Genomic DNA, 22,773 nt, shown 5'->3' on the forward strand with positions numbered 1-22,773 from the left:
GGTCTTCTGGGATATTTTGAGTTGGGAAACAGCAGTAAAGAGGTGACGAAATCAAACATAGCGCTTTGTTGCTGAACCCATCGAGACCTGACTGCCTTAGAGCCATGCTGAATCTCCATATATCCAGTTTATTTACTAGGCTCGGAATTATTGCGACTCATGACAGAAATATGCTAGAATCAACTATAAGGCCTTCAGAAATTTCGCTTGCTAGCTTACGGGAACGTCAATTTCATGGTATAATCTGGTAGAAGTCACCCGGAAGAAGCCGCCACAATTCCATTATTCCAAACATGTCACGTCAATAGATATTTATGACGCTGGAGGATAAATAGAAGATTCTTTCTAAATGAGACTATCTTTCTTCATCCTCCGACACCTTTCCCCAACTTCCATTCATTTCTCGGCCCTCGAAAATTAGTTAATTTGTACCTCACCTCCTCCAACCCAAGCATACAAAGGCTTGACTAATGTTGGAATCAATCTAGTACTATCCACCAGCCATCGACCTTGTCAAAATGTGCGTATCTTCTTATCCTCTCAACGGGGTTACTTTGGCCTCATTCACGGAAGAACATGGTAGTCCACCTCCCGACCCAGTAAATCTACCTCTCCGCAAAGATGACACACTAGCTATTTTATCTAGTTCAAGAGATACAGTCAAAGCTCCAGAAGGAGCCTCTCTTTCACGAGAGATCACAGCTCCGAAAAAAATAACGTTGGAAAAAACAACGGCGCTCAAAGGTTGCCCCGGAGATATTTCTTCCTTCAAGTCTTCCAACCAAGGAAACAAAAGAAAGCGGGCGGAGGTGTCAAGTCTTGGCGCATCTGATAAACTGTCAGAGACTGTTGCAGAAAATTTCGCGAGTTGTATGCGCCAGGTGCCCAAGATATTCGAGCCCATGCCAAGTGCTGCCACTGTTATGGCTTGCCCACTTCCCCAGATCCAGCATCAGGGGCTACAACCTAATGCCGAGAAACTCGTGTACCCAATCGGATACTACGGTCAGATCTACGACCCGGATGACATTAGTGAGGTCCAGAATCTCTACAATGACAGACTTGCTGTTCGGGAACAGATTGACTGGGAGTGTCGTCGAATTGGTCTGCGACTGATGCGTCTACGAGAACTACAGGCGCTCAAAGGCCGACGTGTCGATAGTGGGCTATCTGACGGCCCCTCTGTATCCTCTATTACCTCCTCCGAGAAAGATGATATCTATGGCTCACTTTGGAACTGGAAAAACAGTGATGATGACTTGCTGGAGCAAATTCGGGACCTGAAGCTGAAGAGCAAGGAGGATGATGAGGGCCTTTGAAGAACCGTAGTTTTCAATTTGCTCGTTTCAACGGTTGCCCGTAAAAGCATTGGATAGGAGTTGGTCTTCTCATGTAGCCCACTTAAATTGAAAATGCTATTTTGATAATTTATGAACGATTGTCTTCTCTGTGGTGGATACAAATATCAAGCTCGAGATTGACATGAACATCTCCTTTCGTTGCTTTACACAGTGAAACTCCATTTATAGAGCTGCCACCATAAGTGCCGCAGCTGCACCGCCCAAAGCGATCCCAGGGACTGCAGTAATACGGGGAATGCCGCCGGTGCTGGTTGATGCTGACCCGCTAGCCGTCTGTGATGTAGAGTCCCCGGAGTTGGTGGCCTTGGAAGAGTCATCAGTCTTCGTAGCAGAAGAACCAGTCGCGGCTCTAGTAGCACCGGCATTGATTGTTACACCCTCTGAACTCAAGTATTCCTTGCCCAAAGTCGTCGTGTACGCAGCCACTGCAGTGCCAGTGGTCGGCATCATATCGGTACAGACAGCAGAGGTAGTACCGCCCATAGAGCAGATCAGCGTAAAACGTCTGATCAAGCGAGAAATGTCAGCATATGGCCCTACTGGTGCTCGATTTCTCTATGGCTGCACATACCGGTCATAAGGGGTAATCAACGCGTATTCAATCGATGAAGGTCCCGCTGTATATAGCAAGCCCGCGCGAAATGCGCAGTGGTCGGTATCAACGGTCTTGGCGCAATTGATACTATAGGTGGTTGTATCGTCATCCTATACCAGGGCTTGTTAATTGATCTCAAGAATATGGATCAGGTCAATACGAACCACTGCCACAATTGAGCCCACAAGGGGTTGTGGATTTTCATTGCCGATCAGGAACAGCGATACAACGGAACTCTCCGCCGCCGCAAGCCCCAGGGTCGCCAATGTCAGGAAAGTCCTGAAACCCATTACAATCAGTTTGTAAGAGTTAAGTGAATTGATACCTGACGAGAGATGCTTTTTTTTTTCTCGCCAGGCTCAAGGGGTAAAACATCTTGGCAAAAGTATGGCGGCAGGGTCCAGTCAAGCCTGATCAGGAATAGCGGTCGCCCCCAACTGGGTGGATAATAAAGTGTTTTGAGTAAAGATAGACAGATACGTGTGTAGTGGATGCTTCAAGAGATGAGTTCTAATTATTCGCAGGAAAAAATCAATAATCTTGATCTTCTGAAAGTTGGTGATGATTGGACTTCCGATAATGAACCGCCAAGAATTATGTCTGGCGATACCATTTGCAGCGAATGAATAGCAACCAACAATAGACAAATAGTTGAAACGCAAATTTGGGGGAATTAAATCTTGCTTTAATAATACTATCATTCACTACATTCATTAAATTCATTTATCCAATGGTTACCACAAATGGCTAATGCTGTTCCTTAACTTTGGGTCACTCAACTGTGGTGAGATCATAGACTTGGGCCAAGAATTTTTCGATACTAGTAGATATTTCCCATCTGACCCCCATCTGACTTCGAACATTCGCAAATCATCTTCCATATTCTTATAAAGGAATAAATTATTACAAAGCCTTATCTTTAGTCATGGAAAGAATGCAGAGCTTCCATGGCCATCCTCTCGGTGCAGTCGGCTGGGTCGCTCGTGCCGTGCAAACGATCAGTTCAATCATCGTCCTGGGAATCACGGCTTGGGCTGTTACAGATACAAAATCGCTTACCGTCATCTTTACTCTAGTCATTGTATGTTGCTCAATATATCATATTTACGTCTCTAACAACATTCAGTCGGTCTTAAGCTTAGTCGCTGTCGCTTGTTCCACATTTACAAGCTGCGTGGGCAGAAATCACAAATGGCATGTCTTAGTGCTAATAGTGACCGACGGGATACTTTCCTATCTGTGAGTGCTTTATGAAAGCATTCTCCTCCTTGCGTTGCTGATTATTTACTAGATGGCTCACTTCATTTATCTTTTTGGCACTTGATTTCAATCGAATGAGCTGCCGTATTAATCGCTGGAATGGAGAAACGGTTTGTAGTCGGAAATACGCCGCCGAAGCATTTGCCTTCATTGCATTGTATATATCACCCCTCGGACACACCAGTACTGCTATGTCGGATTGGCTAATTATGACGGCAGTTTCATGACGCTATTGGGCTTGCTTCTCGAGATTCTTTATATCTTCTATGCGAAGCCGAGAGCCGTGCGATCCAAAGAGCAGGCGGGGCAGAATCTAGCTGAGAATTTGAACGAAGCCGGCCTGACGTGATTGGAGTGTTGAAATCCTTGCCTGGCAGTTTTGCCATGCTTCCATAGGGGGAAGAGAGAGATGGCTTATCTGCCAGGATAGTCCTGTATCACACGCCATTAAATGCGATTATTCTTTCTCGTTATTGAATTATTATTCAGATACCGGTTATTGTTTTAGGACCAGCATTCCCATGGATAAAGCAAGTTCGTCCGGCCCTTCCATAAGCTTTTCTCCGATGATTCTGTCACTTGCTAGGCAAGTCTGGTTGAAGTTTTGTTTGTAATAGTTGCCGTCCAGAATGCTACCTGTTTGATGCACGCTCAGTGATCTCAGTAGTCGATTTAACAAATCGATGGCCATATTAATCCCCTGCAGGGAGAACTTCGTGAGCATGTGGATAACCGGGCGAGGGATAGGGCCGACGAGGTCTGGTCTACTCTCAAGCGCAATCCCTTGAGAGAACAAGATAGAAAGCCTGTTGTGTAGCTTGGAAAGATTTGATATTTGAGTCGTGACTGCTCCAACCAAGAGCTTCTTCTGAATAGGATCAATTGTTTTTCCTGCAAGTATGTCGCGCACTCGCGCCACCAGGCCGGGGCAAAGAGTTATTTCATGGAAAGCAAATTCCACCAAATCACCAAGCTCACTCCCTTTCCCACGTTCATTCTCTTGCTTCATCGATTGTATAATCACAGCCCTCCAGGCAGGTTCCGCCAAAAAGCATGGCTCGCCTCGAAGTAGAGAGTCTGCCACAATAAAGGCCCGGAAGGAGATCAGCAATGTCCTGCCGACTCCATCGCGGTGCGCTTCGGGTCCTCGGTGTTGGAAAAGAGCCGCAATCCCACTAGAATGTGCCAGCCAGGATTGCTCAAATGATCCATCTATCATTTCACAAATCCCCAATAGCACCGCAGCGCCCAAAGTTTGGTCCGATTTGACAGTCCTTGGATTCTGTATCAACTGTATCAAAGTTCGTATTCCTCGAATGTACATCGCACGCCCGAGATCGACTTGCTGGCGGTCTTGGTCCCTTTGGCCTCTATTCACTGTACATAATGTAGAAGCAGCCCACACGAGGGCATTCGTCGGGGTATCGCTCTGCTGGCGCATGAATTCCATGAAATTTACTTCCATGCGGGAACTCCATGAGTAGTAGAGGCCCGGGAAATTGACATCGACAAAGTCACCGAATACTTCCTTTTGTTGTATACACATCGACCTTTGGACAAGAGTAGGCACGACGCATTCATCGAAACTCGGAGCAACGTCCTTGTTGCTGGCGCTGCGGCCTTCGACGTTGTCATTTCGTAATATTTTCCTTGGCCGAGATTGGAGAGCATTCTGCCGGTCGCCTTGGGTAATGGAGAAATGGCAGAATCTAGTTGGTTTTTCATAACCGGGGCATTGCAGACCGCGGGTCTCGCAGCGTTTGCAGAGCGGCCGTCTTTCGTCGCACTTGGTTGGTGTTAGCGGCTAAGAAGTCTAGGTATCCCCGAGTGGCCCTCACCTTAATCCGTCGCCGTACACAAGACTGGCAGCCCTTACTGTGAGGCACGCCCACCATGACCGGGGAGTTAGGAAGATGATAAGTGCAATAGAACGCGTTCTCCGTTTGGTCCCACGCCAAGACGCCCCTCCCCGTATTCATCGTGATGCCAAGCTTCATTGGTCCTTTGGTCGTCATCCCGGTAGTGTCATGCAGACAGCCCCGTATGACGATGCGGAGTTGATTGGTGGAGATAGTCTTGTGTGACCATAAAGGGCAACAAACCAGAAACGCGTTAGTCACTTTTAAGGTCCTGCAAAGCTAATTTGTCCGTTTGGGAAATTCAGATGAGAGCCATGTTCACGGGCCGCTGGCGGTAGTATAACTATCATTTTTATTCAGCATTCAAAGTAGTATGTCCACATTTTTTAGAACATGTCCACAGCCTTCATATCTTTTTCCCTCCATTGAAATTTTATTCCGAGTCAAGGACAGTATTTGCTTCCATTTCAATCTCCCAAATCGATGCTCGATAGCCTTCCATACCACCTTTCATATTTTCTTAAATTAGACAACATGTCTGGTTCTCCCGAGGGCATTTACGAGCCGGGGATTGTAGACCCCAAGACACCTTTACCGAATTATACCTCTCCCTATTGGCATATATCGCCGCACAAACATGCCAATCACCAATCGGCTTGGCCGAAGGGTATTGTCGACGTGGTTATAATCGGGTCCGGTATTTCAGGCATGACTCTCGCACGCACATTTGTCAAGAGAAACGTAGGACTCGATATCGTGCTCGTCGATTCGCGGCAACTTTGTGCTGGAGCCACGGGTCGAAATGGCGGCCACATTAAGACGATGACTTTTGCAATGTGGGCGGAACGTAAGAAGATCTTCGGCCTTGAAGAAGCAATTCGAATCTCTCTGTTTGAAGACAGTCACTTGGAGGCCATGGAAGCCGCCATGATCAAAGACGGTATTGACGCGGATTTGGTCCTGACGGAGGGGGTGGAAGCATACTATGATCAACCTACCTTTGATCGAGCCGTGAAGGCCCTCGAAGAAATGCGAGTGCATATTCCCCGACTGGCGGCCAAACACAAAATATACACCGAACTCGCCCTACTGCAGAGCGACATGAAACTGTCATCTCGCTGCGTAGGTGCTATCGGTGTTCCATCAGCATCGGTATGGCCATATAAGTGGATCACCGGCGTTCTAGGAGGCCTCATCGATACCCAAAAGATCAATGTTCAGACAAACACTACGGTGACTTCTATTCTGGACATTGAGACCTCTGAATATGCCATTATCCGTACTAACCGGGGCGAACTGAAAGCCAGAAACGTGATCCATGCCGAGAATGCATGGGTTGGCCATCTCATTCCGGAACTTCGACCATTCGTCTCTCCTGTCCGAGTCAATGTAGTGCACTTTGGAGCTCTATCAGATGACTCTAATTTGAGCGTTGTTGATAAATCGCCGTTCAAGTTGGATAGCAAATATTCTCTCTGGCTACGATACGGTGAAAAGGATTACGACTATCTCATTCAGCGCAATGATGGAGGCCTTGTCGTCGGACGGGCATGTACTGGGCGCAAAACCACAGCTAATGATAGCATGACGGACATCGCACCAATGCAGCATCTGCGTGGATTTGCCGAAGAAGCCCTTGCATCTGCACCTGCGGGTTCATCTTCTCATATCGATCGACAGTGGTCTGGAATCGTCGCATTTACTCAGGATGGGGTCCCATTTGCCGGTCGCTTGCCATTTGCCGGGCGTAAACATCAGTGGGTTTGTGGTGCTTTCCACGCTACTGGGATGATCAAAGCCTTTAGGACATCACAGGCCGTTGCTTCAATGGTTCTCGGTGACGGTTTCAGTAGCGATTTCCCTCACTCTTTTCTGGTTACGGAGGAGAGGATTCGCGGCCTCAAAAAGTCTCTAGAGGTGGGAGGTTACCCAATCCATGTCCAAAGGCCAAATCTTTGAGGAAGTTGCACAGAGCGATGCGGCAGAAATATGTGATTTTTCTTGAGCTGGAAACAAATTAAGAGATAGACCGCTAAGCATTGTGATCGTCGTCATCAGGGATTTCAATTGAAAGCCTAGTCTGTAGCCTCAAGGCGTTTCTACCCATTAATATTCCTAGAAACAGGAAGCTTTCCTACAAAAGTTACCTTATCTAGTAGTGTTATATCAAATAGTAATCTACTTGCTATAGATATTTCTGTCTATTCAAGAAACTCGGATTGAACTTTGATAATAACCTAGATGCACTGAATCATAGGGGCTGTTTTTTTAGCCAGAAAAAAAAAGGAAAATGTAGTTAACAACACGTAAACTTTATTTTAATTACTTCGATACCTAGGTAATTTCTTGTTAAAGCAAAAGTTTCTAGCTTTCTCGGCTACGGCTATCGCCTATTTTCTTATACTTTGGAGTCACCATGTGGCAGTTGAGAGATCTAGATCTACCATGGCGTGATCCGAGTAGCGGCCCTCGCCGCCAACTGTCATCCTAACAAGAATTCAGCGGCAGCGGAAAACAAATGAGAGTCGAGTCCTAAGATGTTATATTTAAACCTTCCGGTGATAAGGTCTCTATTCGTAATCACTGCGAGATGTTGCATCACGTTCAAGTTTAGGATATGTACCATACCCCGCAAACTGATACGAGAGAACCCTGAATGACGAATCTGACACGATTCGCAAAGCGAATGGCGAATCCCCAAGCATATGCTATCAAATCGTAGCAAAAGTTCCGGAGATTTAATATACTCAAGCCCTCGCATTCGTGCTTTGGGTCTCAGTATTCGACATCTGCGGATAGTTTTTTCACGGGGTTCTATGCTCATGCGTCCGGATAACCGGCATGAGATGGATGATGAATATCTAGTACTTTCATGGTGTATTAGTATATAAAGAATGTACATTTCTCTTGCATTATGATGATACAGTGCAGTAATTTCCACCTTTCGAACATACTCCATGATGGCTCCCTCTCTTACCGAAACGACACCTGTCGTTCCCATTGCAGAAGACAGCAAAATCACATTGAAAGGACTTGAAAGAACCCCCATCAAGCTCAGCGGAGCTCTAGATGCATTCGAATCATTCGACGTGACCCCAGTTATTGGTCGAGAATTTCCGAACGCAAGCCTAAAAGACTTCCTACGAGCTCCAAACTCGGATGATTTGCTCCGCGATCTTTCTGCCACCAGTCAGTATTGATCACAGTACAAAATCTTCTACATGATTATTCAACGACTAACATAATTGCCATCAAAAGTCTCCCAAAGAGGCGTCGTCTTCTTCCGCAAGCAAGATGGTCTAGATGATAATTTGCAAAAGGAACTCGTCCAACGTCTCGGCGAGCTCTCGGGAAAACCCAAGACCTCCGGCTTGCATATTCACCCGATTGCCAACTCAGGCCGTGATGGCAGTGTCGCAGACGATGAGATTAGTGTTATTAGCTCTGAGCAGCGGAAGACGCTATACTTTGAACGTAATGCCCGCAAACAAACTGCCCGACGGGAATGGCATAGCGATATCACTTTCGAGCCTATCCCCAGTGACTATACACTTCTGCGTCTGACTGAGCTCCCAAAGACTGGTGGTGGTAAGCTACTTGCTACAAACCCCTCGCTCTCCCTTTATATACTCACAAAAACATGTAGATACGCTCTGGGCATCTGGATACGAAGTCTACGACCGTCTCTCAGAGCCCTATCAGAGATTCTTAGAAGGACTCACAGCTACATACGCCCAGCCCAGATTCAACCAGGTAGCCGACAGAAACAACTTCAAGATCCACCCGGGTCCACGAGGCGCACCTGAGAATGTCGGCGAAGAGCTACGCGCCGAACACCCCGTCATCCGGACGAATCCCGTAACGGGGTGGAAGAGTGTTTTTGCCGTGGGATCGCACGTTCAGAAGATCAACGGTGTGACTGAGGAAGAAAGTAACCATCTTCTTAACTGGTTTGTTAATCTCATTGTTGAGAATCATGACTTGCAAGTGCGTTTGCGTTGGCAAAATCCCAATGATCTTGGTAAGTCGTCTCCCCCTGCATGGTTTGATTGTTAGTACTCTTTCTAATCAATTATTAGCTATTTGGGATAACCGATCAGTTTATCATGCAGCGACCTGGGATTATGAAGAGATTGGTCCTCGCAGGGGTCATCGTGCCGTTGGTTTAGGCGAGCGGCCGTATCTGGACCCCAAGAGCACGAGCAGACGGGAAGCACTGGCCCGGGAAGCGGTTGACAATGCTGCATAGTGTCAAATAGGAGATGAAAGCTGCCTAAATAGCAGGATACAACTCATCAATCTTCACTAGGGTTCTCTCAAGCTTGTAACAGCTCACTGTCCATTTACGAAGTATGTTTTCTTCTTTTCTACCACCAAATCGTAAACTATGAAGATCCAACAGTTACAACAAACGCTCCCCCAACAAACTACTATACTAACTAAATCCAACCATCAAAAACAATAATGATATTGATATCGATATTTGCTGTTGAAGCCAACAAAAGCCGCATGCGACTATGGACACAAGAATGCAAGTATGTAAGGAATGCAAACCATGACATGTTCAAGCTGAAGATGAAGCTCAAGCTCAAAGAATAGAGGTAGGGTTCAGTCTCGAGTCAGCGGTGTTTTTCTTCGCTTGCTCGAGGACCGGAACCCTGATGGCGCCGCCCTTGTCACCCACAGGGGTGGGGTTCGGCGAAGGGCCCGGGGTGCGCTCGCCCTTGTTCTGGCGCTGGATAAGGCCGTTTGTGATTCCAAGGACGGAGTCGACAATAACAGCATCGATGCCTTCTGCGACTTGGTACTATATTTGAAAAATATCATTAGTCGCTGGTTTCATTTCTGAATGGGAACGGTGGTAAGAACTCACGTCAACGTTGACACCGTCGTTGTTCAGCATGCCGTAGGAGACGCAGACAAGACCGGATTCCTTGACGATGCGGACTAGACGGGGGCAAAGCACTAGAGGTTCGGCTTGAGAGACGATGCCGAGAAGGTTCCAGCGTGATGCGAATCGAACGGCCTCTTGCAGACTGCTGGCTCGGATATCACCGACAGGTGAAGCACCGGCATCGGTCAGAAAGAGAACTGGGATGGAGGGCTGCTTGAAGGACAAGATGAGACAGATGTCGGGGTTGAAGCTGGAAAACAGAATGTCGCGGTTCTGGCCCAAGTCGTAGACTTTGGTGAGGACGGTGTCGACAAACGAGTTCAGTTCGACGGCGTATGTGTCCATCTCTTCTTCCTCACTCTCGTGGAGCATGGGATATTCTAGCGACCTTGGTTAGATCGTCGAAATGTAGCTGTTCTTTAGATGGCGGTTAGGACTCACTCAGTTCAATGTTAAACCCGACAGGTGTGGGGATCTTTTTGAAAAGTTCTTCCAGTGTCGCGAAAGGTGCCTGGATATGCTCGCCACGGGTGTTTCCCTTGAAACCCTTCTTTTTGAAATCACGAGTATGCTTGATCTTCTCAGTCAATTCGGCCGGGTCGTATAGGGACCCGCCGACGGACATTGATCGCTGTCGAGGAGGAATACTCGAATCTCTATTGGCATCCACGCTGTCGGGTAAGGCATTGCGGTGTCTTCCCTTGCCGAGCTCCAGGAATTGATCCAATGTCAAAGTATGTACTGGGGCGTCGATGCCCGTTTCGCTGACCAAGAAATCATGGTAAATGACAGGGACATGATCCTTGGTAAGTTGCACATCAAACTCGACGTAGGATGCGCCCAAGTTGGCCGCGGCGATGAAAGACTGAATGGTATTTTCACCCAGCTGGAGCGAATTGCGACTGGCCATGTTCTTACCAAGACCGCGGTGACCGATGACCATAGTCGAGCTCATGGATCGCCAGTAGGTCTGGTTACCCTTGATAGACATGTTGGGATGCTGGAAAGGGGTGATGACCAAGAAGTTGAAGGTCACCGATCCGATCACGTCCAGGGTATTCGCCGCCACGATGGGAACGGTGGAATCTCCCTTGAGGTTGATACGCTGCGATCCCACGGTCGGCTTGATGCAGGAAAGTAGTGCAACACCGCGACCAACAACCTTCTCCTTAGATCCAGAGTAGGTAGGTACAAGGTCGAAAAGCAAACGCACTTTACTAGCATCAGTCGTGTGGAACACGATTGGCTCAGTGGAAATATTGTCCTGCACGGGTAGATCAATGACCTCTGGCTCGCCATGAGCGCCACTGGCGGTAACCACCAAAGACAGCGCTGTGTCTAGCTGGGTCGCGTGCGCATTCTCCATGGGGATTCTATCAAGGTTGACGGTCTCCAAGGGCTTTCGCATGTCCATCGTTCCCAGGCTGACCAGAATCATGGTCTCATCGGTAAGATACCGATGTCCAAATGTCTTAATAGGTTCAGTATTTCGCAAACCAGGACTCCCGGCAGAGGTAGGCGCGGGGGCATTGGACCGTCGATCAGTCAGAGAAGACAGGGTGGGCGGAGAGCCCGACGGGGAAGGGCCATTGCTGGGAATCGAGGGCGAAGGCTCCTGTTCGGGAATTGGGACTCCAGGGCTGACTTCAGCTAAACACCGCGCGATCTCGAGGTGACCTCGTAGCGCCGCATGTTCTTTGGCCGTCCAGCCAGATGAATCAAAGCGCTCCAGGTCCGCTCCAGCGTCAACAAGCAGCTTGGCCACACCTAGTTGGCCATCAACACATGCAATGAAGAGAGGCGTCCAGCCATAAGTGTTCTCAGGTAAATTGGTATTGGCCTTTTGGTAGTCGGAGCCTTCCAGGATAATTTGCGCACATTCGTCATGGCCAAAGCGGGCCGCGACATGCAGAGCTGTCTCGCCCTGTTCATCCTGGTAGTTGATATCAATACCGGCCTCCACCAGTAGCTGCACAATGTCGACAAAGTTCGCCTTGGTTGCAAGAGCAAGAACGGCGCTTGACTTGGAGACCTGCTTCCTGACCTGATCGGAATGCCCGTGGGTCTCTCTCCAGTTCTCAGCATCCAGAAGGCAGCGGGTGGTCTTTGGGTGGCCACCAACCACACTCAGATGAAGGGGCGCCCAACCATCCTCGTCCTGCCACAAAGGGCCATCGATGCCTTCTCTGACGTCAAACATGCCCCATGCTCGCAGGTGCTCAATGATGACTTCACAAACCACCTTGAAGCCATATTGGGCGGCATAGTGCAGTGGGGTACGTCCAGAGAGATCCTTTGTCATCAAAGACTCCCTTTGATCAGGGCGCAAATTGTCAAGGAGATGTTGCAAGATAGTGACCGCCGAGTCATCACGACTAAGCTGCTGGGGCATGTGCTCTTCCTTGACCACAGATCGAGGGGGTTGCAAGGTCGGCGGCGCAGCAGGAGTAATGTAACGAGAAGTCTCGGGAGGGAAGTCAAGCACCATGGACGCGGCAGGCTCGGAGTCGCTCGTTGACTGTTCGCGACCAACCGAGATAACGAGGCGGTGCAGACAGTTACGGCGATTAATGTCATCGTCCTCCTCCAGAGTGTCAACGCGACTCAGCAGAGCAGTCAGACTAGCCTTGGCACGATGAAGAATGGCACGTTGGATGAGGGTCTTGAGAACCTTGATAAAGACACCCTCGCCTGCATCATCGGCGGCATTCTTCAGAGTTTCAAGTAGCTCCAGAAGAACATGCGTATCATCTTTTCTCAACGAGTCATCCACTGCAGTCAGCACGCTAGAGGGCAGGTTCAAGTAGGGACGTGTAGGACCACGTTTCAGCGACAGAGAGGAGTGGGTAGAGCTGGAATCATCGAACAGCTTCTCCTCCGTTTTAGAGTTGTCAGTGATGATAGCCATCCAGGAGTTGATACGTTCCTGGGACTTGATAGCACGCGCGTTCGAGGCAAAGGGAACGGGGTCCACCTTGGTCTCGAGGTAACGCTTTTGCGCCTGGGCACCGACTTTCTTGTCAAGCTTCTTGGTGATCTTGACAAAACCGCGGCGATTGACCTCGCCGTACCACTGTAAGCGGCGCAGATGATAGCGCAGGTCCAACAGGGCTTCGCGCAGATCATGGCTCTCCTCCGCCTCCAATGGGTGATTACCCTCCATTGAATATCCATATCGATCCTCCAGCAGTTTCAGGCGGCGGGCGTACTCGGCGTATTTCTTGTTGTAAAAGTAGTCGACATCCTCAACATTTCGATCGAGAGAGTAAAAGAAACCTATACCGAACGAACCAGCCGAAGAAACGGCGCATCCTGGTTAGAAGGTGCTCGAGGAATTGCAAGGGAGCTTCGCAATCGACAAAGCATCGCGCTTACCGGCCAGATCCGCCTCTTGGCCCGCCTTGATTTGTTCCGCGGCCGACTTGATAAGTTTTTTCAAGGCCTTGTATTTGATGTAATGGGCGCTCCATTCGGGGACGGTGAATTGAGGTAGATTGCGACCGAACTTCATGTTGACGGTGATAGGGCACTATTGCCAGGCCCTCTGTACACACACGCTGAGGTAGGATGTAGGATGTAGGATGTAGGTGATGGGTGTTTTTTTTCAATCCCACCGCTTCCCTTTTATTTTGAGTTTTGGCCCCAAAAGCAGAGAGGTGAAGAGGTCGAATAAAGAATGAAATGTCCAGCCTGAGAGTCACAGAGAGTGATCAGGTGAGCGGACGCACACAGGGGATAATGGGCGCCATTAGGGAAAAAGGAGGGGGGGGAGGGTTTGAAGGGAAGGATAATGGTGTAAGAAAAAAGATCGGGAGCTCAAAGGCCGACTGTACCTGCTTAAGTGTGGGGTGGGGAAAGGAATGATGAAGCGGTGAAAAAGGTGAAAGAGGTGAAAGAGGCGACTGGTAAAGAATCCCGAGTTGAAGTGGATCGGGAGAGAAGAGAGAAGGAATCAAAGAGACCTCCTGGCCACGTGAAGATCGGTGGGAATTGGAGGAATGGGGAGGTTGCGAACGGTTGCGAGCGGTTGTGAGGTGTGCAGTGGTGGCTGGCGGTGATTTGTCGATCCGCGGGGTTCCATCAAAATGCCTGCCGTGGGTCCTGGCTATCCTAGGGTATTCCTAAGGTTGCCACTGTATAATATGGGATATACCAGGTACGCTGTAGAGATGAACTGAGTCACCTCAGCTCATCATACAGAGTACCTAGAGTACCTGGTCCACTGAGCGGTCTGCTCTTTGATCTGGTGACTAGCTGACCTAGCTTAGCTTCCTGGGGCGTTTTTCTGGAGTAACGCCCCAGCATTAGCGGCCTCCACATTGGATGCCCCGAGGCTCCTCGGCCTGGTGATCCCGGTGGCATCGTGACTTTTGCCCATTATGCTTCTGCAAGGGAGAGCAACTGTAAAGAAAGGGGGAGAAGAGGAGAGGAGGAGAGAAGGAAAGAAGGAAAGAAGGAAAGAAGGAAAGAAGGAAAGAAGGAAAGAAGGAAAGAAAAGACCCCCGGAGAGGCAAGTCAATTGTCGCCTGACCTTCCTGCCCAAGTGCGAGTGCCACTGCAAGTATACTAGTATGCTCTGGGCACGATGATGCAATCTTTCCTGCATGCCATAAGTACACTTAAAAATTTACTAGTACTTGTATATACTACTTTCAAGCATAATTCATCAAGACTCATTCATACTTTCTATCACGGCTGAAATCACAATTCAAATGCTAGTGTTGAATCTGTACACCATCTCGAGCAACAAACGCCCCGAATCCAAGTCCCCCCCCAAAAAAAAGAAAAGAACCGAAAAGAGAATGACAAAATGAAAAGCAAAGAAATGAAAGCAAAGCATCGCTAAACCGAATGATGTTCTCATGATCAAGTGCGGGGGGGCATCAAAAAAGCAAATATCGAGAAAAGAAAACAAGTAGACAAAAAAGCTAAACTCCGCCGGTGAATCTTCACGTAAGAACAAAACAGCTATCAAAAAGGAATTCATGCGCTGGGAAAAGGCCTCCCACACTACTACTGGTCTTGAACTAGTGGCTTCAATGCCTCCACGCCAGCCTGTAGCACGGCTGGGTTCTTAGTCGCCTTGAGGCATGCAGTCAAGATATCGATGCCACCGGCCGCCCGAACAGCGGCCTTGGCACGAGTACCAATCTCACCGGATGCCGCAAAGGTCAGGTTGCGCACACATACAATGCCGCGGTGAACAAGCGAATCATCATCTTCCTGGCACAGACCGAGCAGGAGATCGACACCACGTTGTCGGTCCAGGACAGCCGCCACGGCCGCATCATATTCTGTGAGCATAGCGATAGCCCCACCAGCGGCTCGTCGAGTCGGGATATCATCGGCATCGGTCAGAGCAAGGAGGATGTGGAGTCTCTGCGCTGCGCGCTTCGAACCGTCTGCGAACTTCACGATTCCGGACTCGCAGGTCATCAGGTTGCAGACCAATTCGCACGCAGCCCGCTGCACACGAGGATTGCTGGATAAGAGGAGATCCTCCACCGCGGCCCATCCTTCCCGGACTGTAAGTTCGGCCGGGGATTCGTCATGTGGGTAAGATGCCAGGTTGGTCAGAGCGAGTAAGCTCTCGAAAACGGGAAGCAGATCACGAGGCTGATCCACCGAAAAGCTGGCAGACTCGGATGAAGACAAAAGGGAAAGCAAAGGTCGTACGGCGGATGTGATTTGTGGGAAGCCGGACGAGGGGAAGACGTGCGCAGGATCGACAGAGATAAGGATCCGGGCTAGTGCATGAGATGCATTTTGAGTTGTTTCGTTTGGAAGGGCGGGACTACCTTGCTTAGGGATCGCCAGGCTGAGCAACAACTTGACTGCGCCCTGTTGGGCGAGAACACCCCGTGATTTTTGAACCCGCGCCAGGGCCAGAACAATTTTAGCCGTCAGATCGTGAATTGAGGGCGTAGAAAGTCGGCCACAGTCTACTAGGAGAGACATGGCACCGGCATCGATAACAAAGCCACAGCGATTAAGCACGGCCTCATCTCGATCTAGAGGATCGGGGGTATTGGCCTTGGCTTTAGCTTTACCCGCCGAGGCATCCGCGTAGTCCTTCAACTGGCCCATTTTCTGCTGTTCATCGGAGAGGTTGGGAAGGAATTTTGTGAGATTGGAAATGACCATGAGACCACCGTAGAGCAGGGAAGAATCGACGGTGTGCTTCTTCAAGACTGCGACCAAGTCCCGCATGAATGTCGGATCATTAGCCAATTGCTCCTTGACAAAGGGCTTGACGGAGGAATAGGCCAGTCCCTCAATGGCGTGCGAAATATTCTCGACCTTGGATTCAGACATCAGTCCCTTGAATCGTTCCACCAACTCAGAGACACTGTCTTCCTCCAGGATCTTACCGTTTTCCTCGGGCTTAGTTGTCTCGGATGCCCGGATCTTCGCCAGCACCACGGCCGCCAATTCGGAGCCTTCGTCGCTACCGTTTGTCAGGGTGTGGGAGAGCCACTCTGAGAAGTTCTTGGAAATTGCCTCGCGGGAAGGGCGGTTGATGCATGCTGCATTCAAGAGATCCAAAACGGAGATCTCCACCTTTCGGCGTTTCGCCTCTCGCGTCGCGAGGGGAGTCAGGGCATTCATCAATTCGTCAGACAGAAAAACACTGGCGGCCGCGGCCGGTGCCACGGGGAAGACGGCAGCAACGGCCGAAAATGCAATGATGAGATCGTCCAGACGACCCTTGGCAATCATGGCCGCAATCAAGGCGGAGAATTTCTTTGCGCCCGCATCTTGGGAAACTTCCAGGTACTTTGCAGTGGCCAGAGTTGCCTGACTGCGCACTTCCAGTGGCAATCGATTGTCCAGTGAAGTCAAGATCACCTCGAATCCCTCGTCGTCGATGAGATTCTGCAGTCGCTCCGCGTCAACCGCGAGTAATCTTGTAATTCCCTTCAGAGAACGGCCGTCCAGATCGTGGCCCGACTCCATCAGTTTGGCAAGAAACAGTTGGAACAGCTCATCCTCACAGTGCGTCCGCGTACTCTCGGACGGCCATACGGTGGGATCAAGCACGACGGTATCCAAACAGACGGCGGCACCGTCACCGCGATCGTAGATCTCATCGAAAAAAGTGGTCACGGAAATCTGAAGCTGAGTGGAAAAGTATTGTCGAACACTGACGCTTTGTCGCACGAGCCCGGAGATGATCTCATCCTGCATGTCAGTAAGGGCATGTGCCGGCTCTGCCAGCAACAGCTTCAGCGACTCCAGCGCCACATTCTCGGGTGGTTTCAGGCCATCCGTGCGAAGAAAAGCAGCGGCCTCCTTCCCGGCGGAGTCATCTTGACGGGTGGTGTAACGACGGCAAAGGTTTAGCAGCTGATGGTCGTTTTCCTCTTCCTGTTGGATTTTGAGGAAAGCGGCTTTGACTTCGGAGTTTTCGGGAGCAATGGAAAGGGCTTCTCGGAGGTTTCGTGAAGCGGCCTAGAGGGGAAGGATTTTAGTGTCAGTAAATTTTGGACAAAAAGGGGGATAGTAGTGGTAGTAGTAGGTTGAGATCACACAGTGATCATGCTGCGATAATACAGCGAAGAGAACTAGTTCGTACCTCGCGGTGGCCAGCATCAACCAACTCAACAGCCTCCCGTGCCAGGTGTGCAGCGCGCTCTTCGCCAGTTGCTTGGACCATTGCAGGGTTGCTTGAGGAGCAACAGGCCGTGGCGATCAATTTCCGACAAACAGATCTTAGGGTTTCGTGGGTTGTTGACGTGAATGAGAAAGGGCGCGGGCACTTTTTTTTTTTCAAATCCAAAAATTGGGGGGGGTTGAAGGAGGGGGGGCAAAGGCGGAAAGGCGGAGAGGCGGAGCGGAGGAAAGATTGATTGGAAGAAGGGTCCGATGGGAATGTAGATGATGGGGAGATAGATGGAGGATGGGAAGAAGGATGGAAAGACAGATTGGAAGAAAGGAGTCTCGAAGATAATCTGGACAGATTGATCTAATCCGTTCTTCGTACTATGGAATAATAATCATCAATAGGCTACTTGGCGTGCACCTTAGGCATGCAGCTGATACCGTTTGGTAATTACCAGGCAAACATTACCTTTTGTTAGCAGCCAATCCCCCGCACCACCGCGGGAGGCGCCCAGTCGGTATCGTCTCAATACGATTGGTTTTCAATTTCCTGAGAGTCATTGGACTCTTTTTCATTTCAAATGGTTATCATTCTCGGACTTTGATGATAAGACCAACCACATCGGTCCGTTCTATCACGTTGCACGGAGAATTGGCAATTCTACATTCAAGGCGGAGAAAGTATATTCTCCCATCAGTCTTACTATCGTACATACCCCCTCCCCCCTCCCCCCCCTTCCGTCTTAGACACGGTCCTCCATTTCCCCGTGGAGGAGCTCCTTTGGGATGAGTTCAACGCGGTACATTCAACCGAGCATCGGGTTTGCGAGGGGCCGAGCATGTGGGACCTGCCACGTCTCATTCGAGGGAACCGCCGCGTAGCGCTATCCTTAATTCCAGTCTCCGACTTACGGAGTACAAGCTGTCATAGCTCCCGCGGATCGTCAGCTTCCACCCCCGACGGGCTTTTCCGGTGGATCCCAGAGGACAGCGACTGTAATTTGTTGACATGTAAGGAGCCGCGGCTGAACTCAACCTTTTGGATCAGCCTGAGTCATGAGGATCCGGTAAGACCGTGTCTCCAGGGCTACTTGTCTGGTCGTATCAGTACCTGGCAGTGTGCCACTGCCCAGGTGGCAGTTAAGGCGGGGCTGTATGGATGGTTGAATGTTGTTACACTCTAGTAGTAGGTAGTTAGTACCTATTCTGTACATCGTCGAAGTATATATTTGGCAACGCAACAGTCGTCGGATAAGTTAACTTCCGACTTCCAAGTTGGGAACGGATATCATTCCCCAGACATATGAGTAGCTCCAGTGCTCATAACTAACTTCCAAGGTTGAACTTAATATGGTTATGTTAAAGCAGTAGTACTGTCTATCGATCTATACAACATGGAATGCCCCAGTCAAAAGTTCCATAGATCGAGTTGAGTATGAGGCCATCCAATCACGTGGTTCCACCACTCCTTATCACCCGTGACCGCTTATCACGGAGCTGCCTCTTTGTCCGCCGACAACGAAGCTGCTCGGAGATGATCGAATTTGCTTGGAAACTTGAAGATCTCATCCAAGGGTTGATCCCACAAGTGCAACCCCCTTACAGATCTTGGACTCACGAAAAAGTACTCCCACCTTCGGCCTGAGCCTCATCATGAACCCCCGCCCCCGTCAACCAGTGCTAGCACCATGAATTCTGTCGATGCCTCCGAGCATTACGACCTTGGAACCACCGGTTCGTCCCTCTTCCCCAGAGCCACAAGTGAGCAAACCGAGAACCTGAACTTGAATATTAACACTCTGGGAAAAACCTAAAGACCTCGCACCCTCTCTCCTCACAATTGTCTTCGACACCAACCCCCATGCCTGGGCGGCCCTAAACCAATCCCTCCCACTATCCAATGCCGTCGCGAACCTCCTCGTCTTCATCAACGCCCACCTCGCCTGCAACTACGCAAACGAGGTCGCAGTCGTCGCCTCACACAGCCAAAAGGCAGCATGGCTATATCCCTCCCAACATGACACACCATCCACCACCACAGCCGATGGCGACGGCGACGTCGCAATGAACGGCTCAACACCAACCCAAACGAACAAATATCGCCCCTTCCGCATCGTCGAAGAACAAGTCACAAAAAACCTCAAAGATCTCATGGATTCAACCAGCAGCGACGACCTACGAGGAAACACATCAACAATGCTCGCCGGCGCTCTCACCCTGGCCCTAAGCCACATCAACCGGCGCACAATCGCCTGGGCCGAAGAGCACGGCGGCGCCGACCTCGAAGACGCCGCAGCGGAAGGAGGAGGCGGTAGTGGTGGGCCTACGTCCGGAGCAGGCCGACACTCCGCCGCAAATGAAGACGAGCGACTCCAAAGCCGTATTCTCATCGTTTCCGTCAGTGGATCCAGCGATTCCGCGCACCAGTATATCCCCGTCATGAATGGTATCTTCGCCTGTCAACGCCTCCAAATCCCCATCGACGTGTGCAAGATTAGCGGCGACGCGGTTTTCCTCCAACAAGCCTCCGACGCGACCAAGGGCGTGTATATGGCTCTGTCCGAACCGCGCGGTCTTTTGCAGTACTTGATGATGGCGTTTTTGCCGGATCAGCGCTCGCGTCATCATCTGGTTTTGCCTACGCGGGTTGATGTTGATTTCCGCGCTGCTTGCTTCTGTCATCGTCGGGTTGTGGATATTGGGTATGTCTGTTCTATCTGTTTGAGTATCTTTTGCGAACCGCCTCCGAACAACGAGTGCTTGACTTGTGGGACTATTTTGGATATTGGGGATTACGGTGGTAAGCCTGCGCTTATTCCGCGAAAGAAGAAGAAAAAGAAGCGTGTCAATGGGACTTCGGCGGCTGGGACGCCTATGTCAACGCCTACGCCTGGTCCTTGATATGTCTCTTTAATTCCTTTCCCTTTCCTTTCCCTTTTGCTCTTTTAATTAGATCCAACCCACAAAAGCTACTATTCTCGCTGGATTCGAGACTCGGGTCTTACCATGGAATAAGAAAGAATTCAATTATCTAATCATCTATGTGACGATATGAAAATAAAAAATAAAATAGAAGAATTGGATACGTAGAGCTTCTAGGGAATCTGGAAAAACATGTACAATCGCTTGGCCATCCACTACCGCGGAATATTGGCTTCAACCGACTGTTGCTGCTTGTGCTTTGAAAACCAATATCAAACCAGAGACATATGAGAGCATAGAGGAACCAAAAAGGCACAAAGAGAGCCCAGTCGCTGTGCAAAAAGTAACCTGCGGAAAATTGGCCGGGGGCTCGAAACTTGTCAAGACGAACCGTTGGAATAGATGGAAGGACCAACCCCCAACAGGGTTCTTGTCTAAACTTGCTGTTAAAAGCAAGAAGCCAGGCGTCTTTTAGGGGCTTTCACTTGAGTGGCGCTTCTTCTTTCTCGCTTTTTTCTCCGTTGGCGATTTCGAGGTTCTTCTGTATATGTTAAATTTAGAACCGGCCGATCGAGACAAGGAACGGGGTGAGCTTACGATGCTCGGATATACTGACGAGGTCGCATCATCATTCCACCATTCGCAACTTTAGAGTCTCGTTTGGTCTTGCGCGACATTACAGCGCTAGGTAGTCTGTCGTTACTCGACATAGAAGCTACGGCCTGCAATCAGTCCAGTGTTAGCATGCGGGTCCTTCATCATGAATGTAACAGAAACTTACGAAAGAGTCGGTGTTGTGAGCAAAGTAAAGTGCGATTCCATCCTTTGTCTTCTTGACCGTCATAATACCAACCGAGCCTCTTATCGCGTTGTTCTGCAGGGCAGGATGACCTAGAACACTGTTAAATTCCACCAAGTTCGTCCAAAGGAAAGGGTGACATACCGCTAAATTCGTTGACAATCATGGCTTCTAACGCCTCCTCTTCGGTAACTTGTTCGGACACACCATTGCCAATGACCTTTTGGCAGAAGTAGATCCGATATGCGCTGGTACTGGCTGCCAAAGTCGATGCAATATGCTCACCTGTGCCTGAAGTAACCGAGGCAACACACGTTTGATCTGGATCAGCAGGATCAACGGGAATGACATGAGTCCCGATTCCAATCAATGCCGCAGGACCAACCCTGCCACGATGCTTCATGCCGATGCCCCCCGATGAGGAACCTGCCGCAATATTTCCGTATCGATCAACCGCAATCGCCCCAACGGTGTCTGTAATCGAATCGCCCCCAATGGCATCTCTCGAGAATTTGGACTCTTGGGTGGAATCGGGTTTCTGGTTGTTCCGGTTCTGTGGTTCTTCTTTCGGAGGGGCAGCCTCCGAGGTGTGTTGGCGTGGCTTGCCGTTTCGTGGTCGAGGGCTTGCAGTAGAACTACTCGCAGCATCCATATCCATCTCGGAGGTCTCAACGGCTTCATGCATGGAGGAAAGCTCGGCGCGAACCTTAGCTTGGTCATCGACGTCCCCAAAAGTACGTGCGATGTGATATTGCAAGGGATCAACACAGCGGCGTATCCAAGGGTTCTCGTCACCTTTCGAATTGCTTTCCGGATGCGTGGCTTCCCAATCAGAGATCTCTTGCCTCCAGGTTTGCCAGCGCTCTTGTGTGGAGGGGGTAATCAAAGCATCGTTTGTAACGAGCACGACGCCGTTATTCCAGGCAAAATCGGCGGCTCCTTCTCCCACGAGGAGATTGGGCGGGACCCGGGCCATTCCTGGGAGCTTGTATGACTGGTCATAGATCTTGCGGGCAGCCATGATAGGGTTCTTGACGTCTAAGTACAAGGCAGAGATTAGCCTCGGTTGCTCATCCGATAGTCATCAGGGTTCTTCTTCTTACTCGGTACAGCTCCAACAGCACCACTGCGACCAAAATGATCAACGATTGAAGCATCAGCCTCGACAATTCCTTCGGCGTTGAGATTGCTACCGTAGCCACAATTAGTGATTGGAGCGTCCTCAAGGGAGGCGATGGCCATTTCGACAGCATCGACAGCAGTTGCGCCATTTCGCAAGAAGACCATGCCGGCTCTAACAGCACTGTTTTGTTGTGGGGTTAGCATTTGGCCTGCTAAGAGTAATTGGTAACTTACTGCTTGCAGGCTAGGAGGTGTTTCCCCTGGTTCTCGTAAGAATGGAACCCGGCGCCAGCGTGGACGAATATCGCACACATGTCTTCCATTCCCTGTGGCTGGTTTGGATCGGTCATATTGATTGA

The 22,773-nt window shown here is 49.8% G+C and overlaps 10 protein-coding genes across 10 annotated transcripts; 5 read left to right on the forward strand and 5 right to left on the reverse strand.

Annotated features, from left to right (window-relative positions):
- Positions 1-518: 518 nt before the first annotated feature.
- Positions 519-1,319, forward strand: N7481_013201 (uncharacterized protein; the record flags this gene model as incomplete). The annotated part of the gene is made up of 1 exon (XM_057272420.1): positions 519-1,319. The coding sequence occupies one exon, from the start codon at positions 519-521 to the stop codon at positions 1,317-1,319; it is 801 nt and encodes a 266-aa protein (XP_057116608.1).
- A 204-nt stretch (positions 1,320-1,523) lies between these two features.
- N7481_013202 (uncharacterized protein) lies at positions 1,524-2,246 on the reverse strand (the record flags this gene model as incomplete). Its single annotated transcript, XM_057272421.1, has 3 exons — positions 1,524-1,866; positions 1,933-2,066; positions 2,121-2,246. The coding sequence occupies 3 exons, from the start codon at positions 2,244-2,246 to the stop codon at positions 1,524-1,526; spliced, it is 603 nt and encodes a 200-aa protein (XP_057116609.1).
- Positions 2,247-2,881: 635 nt separating this feature from the next.
- Positions 2,882-3,565, forward strand: N7481_013203 (MARVEL domain-containing protein; the record flags this gene model as incomplete). Its single annotated transcript, XM_057272422.1, has 4 exons — positions 2,882-3,037; positions 3,083-3,195; positions 3,248-3,373; positions 3,436-3,565. 4 exons carry the CDS (start codon positions 2,882-2,884, stop codon positions 3,563-3,565), a joined length of 525 nt encoding a protein of 174 aa, XP_057116610.1.
- A 147-nt stretch (positions 3,566-3,712) lies between these two features.
- N7481_013204 (Zn(II)2Cys6 transcription factor domain-containing protein) lies at positions 3,713-5,213 on the reverse strand (the record flags this gene model as incomplete). The annotated part of the gene is made up of 2 exons (XM_057272423.1): positions 3,713-5,002; positions 5,055-5,213. 2 exons carry the CDS (start codon positions 5,211-5,213, stop codon positions 3,713-3,715), a joined length of 1,449 nt encoding a protein of 482 aa, XP_057116611.1.
- Positions 5,214-5,609: 396 nt separating this feature from the next.
- N7481_013205 (NAD(P)/FAD-dependent oxidoreductase) lies at positions 5,610-7,034 on the forward strand (the record flags this gene model as incomplete). The annotated part of the gene is made up of 1 exon (XM_057272424.1): positions 5,610-7,034. The coding sequence occupies one exon, from the start codon at positions 5,610-5,612 to the stop codon at positions 7,032-7,034; it is 1,425 nt and encodes a 474-aa protein (XP_057116612.1).
- Positions 7,035-8,035: 1,001 nt separating this feature from the next.
- Positions 8,036-9,324, forward strand: N7481_013206 (TauD/TfdA dioxygenase family protein; the record flags this gene model as incomplete). The annotated part of the gene is made up of 4 exons (XM_057272425.1): positions 8,036-8,264; positions 8,334-8,663; positions 8,722-9,096; positions 9,155-9,324. 4 exons carry the CDS (start codon positions 8,036-8,038, stop codon positions 9,322-9,324), a joined length of 1,104 nt encoding a protein of 367 aa, XP_057116613.1.
- Positions 9,325-9,663: 339 nt separating this feature from the next.
- Positions 9,664-13,480, reverse strand: N7481_013207 (glycerophosphocholine phosphodiesterase; the record flags this gene model as incomplete). The annotated part of the gene is made up of 4 exons (XM_057272426.1): positions 9,664-9,882; positions 9,949-10,349; positions 10,411-13,281; positions 13,345-13,480. The coding sequence occupies 4 exons, from the start codon at positions 13,478-13,480 to the stop codon at positions 9,664-9,666; spliced, it is 3,627 nt and encodes a 1,208-aa protein (XP_057116614.1).
- Positions 13,481-14,982: 1,502 nt separating this feature from the next.
- N7481_013208 (UNC45-central domain-containing protein) lies at positions 14,983-17,626 on the reverse strand (the record flags this gene model as incomplete). Its single annotated transcript, XM_057272427.1, has 2 exons — positions 14,983-17,421; positions 17,546-17,626. 2 exons carry the CDS (start codon positions 17,624-17,626, stop codon positions 14,983-14,985), a joined length of 2,520 nt encoding a protein of 839 aa, XP_057116615.1.
- A 1,633-nt stretch (positions 17,627-19,259) lies between these two features.
- On the forward strand, positions 19,260-20,472 carry N7481_013209 (TFIIH/NER complex subunit TFB4; the record flags this gene model as incomplete). Its single annotated transcript, XM_057272428.1, has 2 exons — positions 19,260-19,305; positions 19,388-20,472. The coding sequence occupies 2 exons, from the start codon at positions 19,260-19,262 to the stop codon at positions 20,470-20,472; spliced, it is 1,131 nt and encodes a 376-aa protein (XP_057116616.1).
- A 492-nt stretch (positions 20,473-20,964) lies between these two features.
- Positions 20,965-22,764, reverse strand: N7481_013210 (threonine aspartase 1; the record flags this gene model as incomplete). Its single annotated transcript, XM_057272429.1, has 6 exons — positions 20,965-21,034; positions 21,091-21,215; positions 21,275-21,384; positions 21,437-22,330; positions 22,396-22,595; positions 22,649-22,764. 6 exons carry the CDS (start codon positions 22,762-22,764, stop codon positions 20,965-20,967), a joined length of 1,515 nt encoding a protein of 504 aa, XP_057116617.1.
- Between the last annotated feature and the right edge of the window lie 9 nt (positions 22,765-22,773).

This window comes from Penicillium waksmanii (genome assembly GCF_028829765.1).
Source record: "Penicillium waksmanii strain IBT 27052 chromosome Unknown utg000010l:1.0-3698451.0:1.0-3701458.0, whole genome shotgun sequence".
Classification (NCBI taxonomy): Eukaryota; Fungi; Ascomycota; class Eurotiomycetes; order Eurotiales; family Aspergillaceae; genus Penicillium; species Penicillium waksmanii.